The sequence below is a fragment of the Euprymna scolopes genome, chromosome 26 (assembly GCF_053919585.1).
Source record: "Euprymna scolopes isolate OS-2025 chromosome 26, ASM5391958v1, whole genome shotgun sequence".
In the NCBI taxonomy this organism is placed as follows: Eukaryota; Metazoa; Mollusca; class Cephalopoda; order Sepiida; family Sepiolidae; genus Euprymna; species Euprymna scolopes.
In genome coordinates, this window is record NC_136507.1 from 30461965 (window position 1) to 30474464 (window position 12500).

At 32.2% G+C, this 12500-nt stretch overlaps 1 protein-coding gene across 2 annotated transcripts in view; it reads left to right on the top strand.

Annotated features, from left to right (window-relative positions):
• Window positions 1-12500, top strand: part of LOC145247958 (coiled-coil domain-containing protein 180-like) — a 314311-nt gene that overhangs the window by 263994 nt on the left and 37817 nt on the right. For both annotated transcript variants that reach the window (XM_080109604.1, XM_080109605.1), the window contains 2 exons: window positions 10482-10644; window positions 12406-12500. The exon at window positions 12406-12500 is cut by the window's right edge and continues 50 nt beyond it. In XM_080109604.1, the coding sequence (XP_079965730.1) occupies window positions 10482-10644; window positions 12406-12500 (258 nt within the window). The remainder of the gene's footprint in view (window positions 1-10481; window positions 10645-12405) is intronic.

A 12500-nucleotide genomic window follows, 5' to 3' on the forward strand; every position in this document is an offset into this window, starting at 1 on the left:
ATCGTAAAAATTTAATCAATAGAATTTTTTTATAGATGTTTAAAGTTTAACAATTGAAAAATACTTAACTCGTAAAATTCACTTGATTTCATTACTGTTTTTAAAAAATAAAAAATACTATTTCTATTACTTTTTATACAACTTTAATAGTTTATTTTGGAAGTATAATCCATAAAGAAAATAAACAACCCACTTTTAAAAAAGAAATTACGAGTTTTTTTGCTTATATTTTATTATCAGTTTCGTGTCAAAAATTCCCCCATCTCCTCAAATTCTGATACACCTATAGATTAACATATGAAAAAAATATATATAGCGTCTATTGGCATTTTTTAAATTATTGCTTATGTAAGGGGGAATAACACTTCAGATCGTAATTTTTAATTTTGTTTCATCCGTGCTTTGATATGATTAATGGGTGCTTGTACATTTTTATCAAGGCATCAAAAATGAAAATATTAAAAAAATTATATTTTACGTACTCGTTATGGAATAAAGTTTTCATGAAAAAAGAAATCACTTAATTTGATCAAGCATTTTTTATTTGTTCTCATTGAAAAGATTTAATTTTAATGAGATCGATCGAGTAACACCAAGGGGAGATAACTCCAATCATCGTTTAAAACAAGAGCAGAAAAATACTTAGATAATTGTTTTTTCATTTATTTTACAAGGTTTTAAAAATATTTTTTCATTTTGGTCCTTTGTTAATCATTCGTTTTAAGCCATCCCTACTTGTGTCCCTAAATAGTCAAATGGCGATAATATATCGATTTCATTAAAATTTGATTTTCCTCTGTAAAAAATATATATACTTGATCAATAGCAATGCACTACACCCTACAACATAGACAACATGAAATGCATCCTTGCAGCCTCCAACTTTCGGACACAGCGAAAAAGAAGACAACATGAAAAGAAACTCATTTTGAGGCTTAACATCCACATCTCCGGTCTCAATAAAGATTTGGGACCGCTAAATGAGTCTTCTTTTCATAAAATCTAAACCAATCAAAAACATTTTCCCACAGGGAACAGAGCAGATTGAGTATACACGGTGGAAGAATGCCTTAGCATTCCCCACTAATTAGTTAGTTTTTGTTTTTGCAATGCCCTTTTTTTTTCTTAGCTTCCACATATTTTAATTTTCAGCATATATTTAATTCCATTTTCCGGGCATGCATACATGCACAAGTGTATACATGGGTGCGTTACCCATTCCCCCCTCACAAACCCTATAGACTTTAGTACCCATCTCTGAAGATATATAGGATTAAGTTTATTATTATTATTATTATTATTATTATTATTATTATTATTATTAGTGTTTTTACGCATTGAAATATATCTAACTTTTAGTCTCATTTCCAACATTAAAAGTTATTAACCTCTGATTTCTCTAACCGGCAATTTTTGTGATGGCTTCTAATTTAAAAACAATGCTTTTCTCCTATATCTGCCATTTTATGTATGGATGTATGTATGTTGGTATGAAAAACCATAAAGTCGAAGACCAGTACCTGCATTAAGCTGGTCTGCAGTTTTACTTGTTGCTGGCTATCTTGCTCTTGCTTGTTGCTGAATCTCAACATTCTGAACCGAGAGAGAGACTTAACTGTCGTAGAAAGCTAAAACTCTGTAATAACATCTTTGTATAGATACTCCCTCAGACAAAAAAAAAAAGAAAAAAATGTCCTGTGGAGATGGAAAAGTTGTGACGTTTGTAGGGTTGAAAAGATGGAAGTATGTAATAACTGATCTGCTATCATTATATGTATGTATGTATGTATGTATGTATGTATGTGTGTAAGTATGTGTATGTATGTACATGTGTATATGCATACATGTGTATGTATGTTTACATATGTACATATATGTATGTATATATATGTGTATATGTATATGTAACAACCATCATCATCGTCATGATAAATGCTCCTTCATATATATTCTACATTTACGTGTATGTGTACGTGTGTGTGTGCATATGTATTTACATGCGTGTATTTATGAATGTATGAGTGTATGTGCATGTTATCATGTGTATTTGTTCTTGCGTATGTATGTTTGCGTGCATCTGTTTGTATGCATGCTTGTATGTGTACGTGTATATCTTTATTTCGATATGTGTGTTGGATGGAGAGGACTCCTAAAAGCCCTGTTAAGGCAACCCCTCTGGGTGAAGCAAATCTCTGATTTAAAAAAAAAAAAAAAATACATAAAGCGGGAGACCAGTACCCGCATTAAGCTGGTCTGCAGTTTGATTTGTTGCTGGCTATCTTGCTCATGCTTGTTGCTGGATCTCAACATTTGAACCGAGCGAGAGACTTAGCTGTCATAGAAAGCTAAAACTCTGTAACATCATCTTTGTATAGATACTTCCTCAGGCATTTGTCTATAAAAATTGTCCGTGGTGATGGAAAAAGTGTCACGTGTGTAGCCCTGAAATGCTGGAAGCATGTAATAATTGATCTGCCATCATTCTATATATGCATATGTGTATGTATGTATGTATGTATGTATGTATGTATGTTAATATATGTACTAGTGTATGTATGTGTATGTATACCTATTTGTATATGTATGTATATATGTATGTGTGTATATATTTTTATTTATTTATTGTGTATACATGTTTATGTGTGTTTGTATGTATATACATATATATATTTGTGTGTATGTATATGTATATGTATATATGCATATATATGTATGCGTATAGGTGCATATATATGTATGCGTACATATATGTAGGTAACTTTATGTGTATATATGTATATGTGCATACATGTGTACGTATATGTATGTGAATATGTATGTATATGTGTGTATGTATTTGTATATAATAGTATATATGTGTATGCATATAAATGTATATGTGCGTGCATGTGTGTATATATATGTTTGTATGTATGTGTTATATGTATTGTGTATGTATGGATGTATGGATGTGTGCATGTGTGTATGTTTATGGGTATGTATGTGTATGTATGTGTGTATATGTATATATATCTATGTATGCCAAGGACCGTCTTTAATGTCATGTCTGCTTGAGCGTGTGAATTCGCTGGCAGGACTAAAAAAAAAAAAGTTTTTTTTCGGCTCATGGACTTTCAGTGACTGAGGGAGTGGCACTCGTCTGACAAGACGTTGCAATCATCATATGTATATATGTATGCGTGCATATATGTTTATGTGTGTATGTATATATATATGTTTATGCGTGTATGTGTTGATATGCATATATATGTATATATGTGTGTGTCTATCAATGGTATATATATGTATATTTAGGTATGTGTGTGTTTATCTATGGTATATATATATATGTGTGTGTGTGTGTGTGTGTGTGTGTGTGTGTATATATGTACGTGTGTGTATATGTAGGTATGTGTATGTATGTATATGTATGTATGTGTATGTATGTATATATGTATGTATATATGTATTATGTATGCATGTGTGTATGTATATGTATGTATATATGTGTATATGTGTGTGTATGTATATTTACATGTGTATGCATGTGTATATATGTACGTATGTGTATGTATGTGTGTGTATGTATGTGTATATATGTGCGTATATATGTATGTGTATATATGTACGTATGTGTATATGTGTATACCTATGTATACCAATGACCGTCTTCAGTGTGATGTCTGCTTGAGGGTATGCAAGTCGCTGGCAGGACCAAAAAGTTATCCTCGGGCACATGGACTTTCAGTGACTGAGGGAGTGGCACTCGTCTGACAAGACGTTGCAATCATCATGTATGTATGTATGTATGAGTATATATGTGTGTATAGGAGTGTGCATTTGTGTTGGGGAAGAAAAGAAGAGACATATGGACAGAGAAACGTTATACACAAACCAGTCTGAAAGCCGAAAGGTTTATACTGATATTTTAATATGTTTGAACAGAAATAGGAAGAAATTAAGTGAATGAAAATTAACATAAAAAAAGAATATTTTTCGTTTATTTATTTTTTGTTAACATTATGTGTGTATATATCAATAATGAAAGACTGTACAGTAAGCAGTTTAAAAAGAATCTACAGTAAGCAGTTTAAAAAAATAAATGAATGTGTGTGTGTAGACAATCCAGACAAACAGCGTGTCCTTTCACCCCGTCTCGCACCTAGAACGATAATCTATAAATCTAAAAGCGAAAATGTATGTATGTATGTGTGTATGTATGTATGTATGTATGTGTGTGTGTATGTATGTATGTATGTATGTATGTATGTATGTATGTATGAATGTGTGTTCGCTTTTTCTGTGTGTCTACAAAAGGCTTCTTTCAGAGAAGCGGTCGCTCGCTTCACAACTTTTTAAAACTTTTTATATCACATACAAATCGTAATATCTCACAGTTAACAACGAAGCTCGCCTGTCTATTTAATTTGCTCGATTTCGGGAAGATAAATATTCAATATTTGTCGCTCGCCGCATGTGGGTTAGTCTTTTTCCTATAACATCTTGGGGGGGGGGGAAGCGTTCAGCAGTAAATGAAATCCCGGAGTCAAACTTGACCTCATTAACTCATTAAAACGAGCACTTGCTAAATCCAAGTAATTAAATAAATTCAAGCGTGTTTCCGTAAGCATCTCGCGGTGGGGCAATGGTTAACGTCGCACGTTTTTTTTTTCATACTTTAATTGACAACTTTGCCTCAACGGTTCGGGTTCGATCCTCATACTTACTTCCCCCCCCCCACCAAACACCCGGGCAACGCCGGGTACCCCTCGCTAGTAAATTTATAAAGCCAAACTTTTGGTGAAAAGATTTCACTTAGCTTATCTTCTGCATCTGCTTAGTCTCCAGTTGTATATGTATACAAGCGTCTATAAACGTGTGTGTGCGTATCCTGTGTGTGTATGGGTACTTGTAGAAGCATATGTGGTAGTGTGCGGTTGTATATGCATGTGTGTTCACATATGCGAGTGTGGTCGTGGGATGCGTGGGTGTCCAATTCAAAGTTTTATGAAATACTTGGTTTTAAATAGAGGCCACACAAGTTGCTGACCATTCCAAGTCAAAAATGTTGGAAGGGTCATGTTCATATAGATCTTAACCTTATTGGTTGTACCCCCCGTGCTCCTCCTGCTGCTAACCCTGCCCGCCCTACACTCACGTTTCCATCATTCACACTGAGGAAAACCGAAGGATCGGTCAAAACTTGTGCTTTGTGCTTTTGAAAGAAATATTCTTGTTTTTTTCCACACGTCAAAACATAGGAAATAAATACAGAAAAGACATAAACATTTATATATTTTTCGTATTGATTTTTTATTCAAACATATTTACATATATATATATATAAAAATGTAATTTTGGTTCGTTAAAAGCGAATAAAACCATATTTCTACGTTACCAATTTAATTGAAATTTTCAGAAATTCTATTTTTAAAGTCAAGGAATGTTTTTATGTTATTAAAATAATTTAACATTGCGAATTATAAAAATATTAAATTAAATAAAAAATATTTTTCGTAACTGCGAGATTATTGCCATTTTATTTCCGGTAGAAATTAGCCTTTCACTTATTGAGATAAGTATTATTTGTATTGATTTTTATGATACTCATGCAAAGAGTGATCCGTGCTGAAATAATGTTATTATTTAAAAAGTCATTCTTAACACGGGGAGGGGAGGATGTTTTGTACCTATTCGGTACTTTAACCTTACAATTGAATAAAAAAAAACATATCGTAAAACGTTAATTAAACGTGGAAATATGATTTAAAAAATAGCGCGGATCGCTCTCTGCATTAGCACCATTTTTATTTATTGCGGACTATTATTCTCATCTTTATTAGTTGTTTCACGACTTTTCGGCCAACTATTCCTCTGGCCTTCATGAAAAGAAGTAAGTCCTTTTATAAATGTTCGGTAACTTTTTCCTTTTATTATTCTTAAAGAGTAAAAATTTTTTTATTCATGAAAAGAGTTAAGCCTATGTAAATAAATAAATGTTTGTACATGTGACAAATTATCAATAAATGGTTTAGTTACTTTTTTTAAAAAATTATTTATGAAAAGAGTTAACGTAAATAATGTTTGTAAAAGTGCAAAAGGCGACATTGTACAACCATCACTCCCATGCTTAATTTCTATAATCATTGTTTCGACATTTGAAAGTGGTGCTTACTTTTTAGTTACAACGTTCTAATAAATCAGTCACCCATTTTGTAAGCAATAAAAACGCGGTATATCAAAACCATAGAAAGTAAAAATAATATGTGCCTCTACCGCATTTGTAAGTCAGAAATATATTTGTTTCTCAAAGAAAAAAAAATAGATTGAACATGACTTTTTTTTTATTGTTTTTATGAAAATAAAGTTTCGAGTTTTTAAAATTTTGTTTTTAACTTATTTAGTTAAAAGTCAGTTTGTGGGTGTTTTTTTTTTTAAATTGTTTTTATGAAAGGTGAGTTTTTTGGGGTTTTTTTCAAAACTTTTGTTTTGTTTTTTAAATTTTTAAAGTGTTCAATCAATAATAATCCAGTGAAAAAATTTCAAAAAACCTATTAGTATAGAAACTCCACCATGTAAGTAAATAAATAAAAAATGTTACGTGCGCATGCGTTAGCCTTGACTAGGGGGAGTACTAAGGGAACGACCATTAAATAATTCTGCGGGTCGCCATGGAACTAAACGCCCAAGGAGTACCAAAATAGTTTTCATGATCTGAAGAAATTTTTTTTTCGAAGAGTGGGTGATCACTTTTCCATGTAAATTTAACTTAAAATGAGCACCCACTTTCTGCCCACCTGAGGAAGGGGCATTTATTTTCGTGTTTATTGGCTTAAAGGTGTTTTGACAAGGCAGTTTGGTACGCAAATGCATATTTAACAGTTTTCGTTTATGCTCACGCATAGCATAAACAAAGGCTATGTCTGTGAAATGGAAAATAGTCCCAGAGTTCAGGGGTTAATACCATGCAAAAGAAATCAAACAAAAAACTTTTTAGCCAAGAAACACACAGAAAAAAGACAAAAAAAATAGCATCCATTTTTTTCTATCGAATTCATTTGCTGTTTTTATTGAAAACTATTTTCCCCCGGATTTTTTATATAATTTTCCATTAAGGGCCGTGCGTCTCACGTTCATAAATAACATTTTTTTTGTAGATTTTGGTGTGCTAAAAACGAATCTGCAAACCGTTTCCGTCGCAAAAAAATAGTTTTTATGATATGAAGAAATTACTTTTTCGAAAAAGTGGCGATCACTTTTCCATGTAAATTTAACTTAAAATGAGCACCCACTTTCTAGCCACCTGAGAGAGGGGGGATTTTTTCCCATGTTTATTGGCTAAACAGCTTTCGTTTATGCTCACGCATAGTGTAAACGAAGGCTGCGGCTGTGAAATGAAAAATAGTCCCAGAGTTCAGGGGTTATTACCATGCAAAAGAAATCAAACAAAAATCTTTTTAACCAAGAAACACAGAAAAATGCCCCTCTCTCAGGTGGCCAGAAAGTGGGTGCTCATTCTAAGTTAAATTTACATTGAAAAGTGATCATACACTTTTCGAAAAAGTAATTTCATGAATATCATGAAAACTTTCTTTTTGCTACGGAAACGGTTTGCAGATTCGTTCTTAGCACACCGAAATTTACAATAAAATATTTCGGTATATATGAACGTGAAACGGGCTTTAAAGTAAAATAATACCGGATTTTTTGGAGCAGATTTGCCGTTTAGTTGTACAAATATCCTCAAACCTGGTAATCACTAAAAGGGACTTTTAAAAGTCGTCACCTGTATCGAGCAAAAGTTTAAAACCACCGATTATATGCCAGCCTACGTCATGGTAACATATATTGAGTGAGTTCCTAACAGTATTTTGTATAGTTTTTTAGTTTAAACTCATTTTCCAAAATTTCCCCAAACTTAATGTGTTCGATACAGTCTGCCGCCATTTGTATTTTTCAGATATATCGATAAACATTGAATGTTTTTGAACCGATTATACATTACATAAAAACTCTAAAATCTTATCCAGTTAGGTAGAACATTTACTTTTCTTGCCTTTGATAACATTTATTTATATATATTTATTTTTTGACAACTTCTTTGTATCTGTGTTTTAATGTAACGTTTAGTCGGCTCGAAAAACAGTGTTTATCGGGGTATTACTTAAAGTTAGAGAAAGTGAGTTAAAACTAAAAAAAACTATACAAAATACTGTCAGAAACCCACCGATTATGCCAGCTTATGTCATGGTAACATATATTCGGTGAGTTTCAGACACTGTTTTGTATAGTTTTTAGTTTTCAACTTACTTTCCCAAACTTAACGTATTCAACAGAGTCCGCGACCATTTCTGTTTTTTGAGCCGATTAAACATTTTACATTACATAAAAACACTAAACAATTATCCAATTAGGTAGAAACGTAACTTACCTTTGCTTTCATTTATTTGTTTTTGGACAACTTTTTCGAATCTGTGTATAGTAATGCCCCCCCCCACCATCAACCAAATATTAATTACTAACTCACATTTTTGTAAAACAACAACAACAAAAAAAAACATTTAGCGTTTCAACATTTTTGCTACGTTCGGCTTCATCCACTGATTGTTGGTCAAGTCCAAACCATGAATGATTGACAGAAACTCCTGAGGATCCAGATCAAATTCTGCAAGAGTACAATTTTTTTTCATTTTCGCCTTCTTTTTCACTTTTTGCAGTGGATTGCTGTACTAATATAAGAAACATGCATTTTCTCTTTTTATTAAATTTTTCCATTACACCAAATTGAGCCACTGCAATGCGTGGCAGGGTACAGCTAGTATATATATATATATATATATATATATATATATATATATATATATATATATATATATATATATATATATATATAAAGCTGAATGTGTGTGTCTAGTCACAAATAGGCTCCTATATGGTTGACTATTTTAAAAAGCTAATTGCATATAATGATAGATGTATCGAGACACAGGAATGGGTATGTTTGATCTGGAAGAACGGTGGTTCATTAAAATTGTGATGTCTGCGTTCGCGCCTTGTCCACAAAATATGGAAATAAAAAATTAAAAAAAACGTTTACAAGTGTTTTTGATATAGATGTACATAATAATATTTTGATAAGTATGTTTCAACTTAAATAGGGATGGTATAATAAAATTGTGGGGTCTGCGTTCGCGCCTGGTCTCCATAGAATGGAAATAGGCACTAACTTTAATAAAGACTTTTCATATCTATCTACGTAAGTATACTTTGATAATTATGTTTCAGTTTGAAGAAATATGGTATAATAAAATTATGGGGTGTTCGTTCGCGCCTAACCTCCATAGAATGTAAATATGTCAAAAAGTTTAACAAGGTTTTTTAATATAGATCTACAGAATATTGTGATAAGTGTTTCAGTGTGAACAGGTATGGTATAATAAATTATGGGGTTTATCTATTTTATTTTTACTTTCATCATATTTTGTTTTGGTTTTGATACCCCCAAATTGAAAGCTATCTCTTTACAACTCTTCCTTTTCATAACCTATCATACTTTCATAAATCAGAGTCCATTTTCTGTAGACTGTTTTTGAACCCAGTCAACGACGGGTACTTTTGCTAGTATATATATATATATATATATATATATATATATATATATATATATATATATATATATATATATGGCATAATCACGTTAAGCCTAGTTAGTACCAGATGGGTGACCATTTAGGAATTCTAGGCGCTGTATGTGCTCTCCGCTTATTACCTCGACATTTGTTTCCAGTCGTCCAGAACATACACTTCACTTGCCACTGGTATTTAACAATGCCGACTCAGGAAAGGTTTAGTTGGAGATTGTCACGAAAATTTCATGCTCAGGCACCCCTACGTGAATATCCATAGTCTGTCAAAACTGAAGGAGCATTTATATATATAAGCGACGCTCTTTGTGTAAAAAGAGCGCATATATATATATATATATAAGCGACGCTTTTTGTGTAAACAAATCGAGCGGAGGTATTTCGGACGATGTCAAAACATCGTTAAACTCACTACTCGTTCAAGCAGCCGCCAATAGCGTAATGGTTAGGAGCCTTGACTGCCGTACAAACGGTCGGGTTTCAATCCTGGCTTGAGGTAGTTGCCTGTCTAGCCGCACTGATGAGCTGTGAAACAGCGAAACAGTACTGTATGTGGATGACTATATATATATATATATATATATATATATATATATATATACTAACAGGCCGCCCGGCATTACCCGGTCGTAAAATACGCTTAAATATGATATTTTGATTAATGCAGATTTCGTGTATATATATATACCACCTTTTTTTTGCAATTTTACAAGTTCCAAATCTCAGCGACTATTGGTTAGAATTTAACAAAAGTTGGAAAGAGTGTTGTTTATATCGAGGGGTGGGAGGTAGGATTGGTAATAGATAATTTCAATAAATGTTTGAACATGAGATTTTTTTTTTTTGTTATTTTCCCAGCATCCACCACGCTACAAAAGTAGTGAAGTTGAAATTGAACTTTGGTGATATGGAAGAGAAGGATTCGGATGGGCAAGAAATCGAGGATGAACCTTCGGATTTTCTAAGGATTATTAGGCAGCTCGTTCAGAACACATTCCTCAGTGTTGGTGCCATTGCAGACGTGAGTAGAAATGCTGACCCACCCAATTTTTAAGCTTTATCCATTTTTTTTTTTTCAATTAAACTTAATGTTTTTGACATAAATAAATTTGAATTCCTTTTTCTTTTTTCTTTTCTTTTTAAATAAAAATTCAATAAACTTTTAATATAAATTGGGAAATCATTTTTTTAGTTTAACTCAGACTGATGAAAGTGAATGTGACCGAGGCTACCGGTAGCCTCGACGTGACACTGCAGACAAGTTTTTAGCTCTAAGCCTACCTTTAAAGTTTGGATATGCTGTTGGTAGCATCATCGGCAGCAGCATCAACGGCATCATCATCATCATCATCATCATCATCATCATCATCATCATCATCATCATCAAAAAATATGGACATACTGGAAGTTATACATATACAATGAATAAAAAATATCATCATCATCATCATCATCACCATCATCATCATTATTGTTGTCATCATCGTCATTATCATCATCATCGTCATTATCATCATCATCGTCATTATCATCATCATAATCATTATCAACAACATCATCATAGTTAAAAATATGGACATATTGGAAGTTACACTGATACGATAAATAAAAAATATCATGATCAGCATCATTATCATCATAATTATCACCACCACCATCACAATTATAACATTATATATATATATATATATATATATATATATATATATATATATATATATATATGTATATATATAATTATAAAACTGTAATTACCTTGTAACGGGTGTTGTAACCCAACATCCGGTTTACGACTTCCGGTTGCGCATGCGTACATAAACAAACAATCACCGCAACAGTAAAACGTATTGTTTTACTGTGAACGACTCATAGAAATCTATCTATATTCTTTTTTCATTTTAATATACTTTCATAGAAATGTTTCTGTTATGTCACAAGAAACTATTTTCTTTACGTCACAAGTGTCACGCTCATACATTAATTGCATAGCTAATATAACATGTTGACCCAACGGGTCACGGGTAGTCTAGTATATATATAAAAAGAGAGAGAGAGAGAGAGAGAGAGAGAGAGAGAGAGAGAGAGAGAGATTGCTGTACAGGATAAACTCTTAAACTTATAAATCGATCATTACGAATTTTGGAATATATACTTTCGACAAGTGATTAGTAACATGGTATATTTTGTAAACTTTACTATTTAGAAGGTGCACCCAGTCAGAATTGCACCCTTCCCTTAAAAAAAATCTTTTAAAATAAATTAGATAAAAAAAAAATTATAAAAAGAAAAGAATTGCTCTAGATCAAATATTTTTAAAATCAATTTATAACATTATATAAGCAATTTTTTAATGCTGCAATATTTGAAGTTATAAATTTATTATATTTTTACTAGAATATCTTGTCCTTTTCTTTTCCAGTTTTAACAACTAGTCCTTTACTTTTAAGCTTAACCATATTCCTTATTGTAATTAAGTAATACATTTTAAAAGGATGTCAATGAGTGTCAATAATATATATGTGCTTGGTAAAATCCTAAACTATTCAACTTATGAATTATGGAATATGTATTCTAGGGAACAGGTTATGTAATGTGGACACATTATTATTTTTTTCATTATTATTAAACTATACCATTTAGGAGAATGCCATCAAAACCATATCATTTGGGGGGGGGCATATCATGCACCTTCCTTATTACCTGTTGGAAATGGGAACAATTTATGTTTGTTTAATTATTTAATACAGCTTCCGTGTTGCATATTATGTCTTCTCTCTTGTAGGAATATTACCGGCAGAAAGGAACACGAGCAATAACCAGGCCGCAAGTGTTACAGGACACTTATGAGAATTGTGCCGAGGCACTAGGAGACAAATT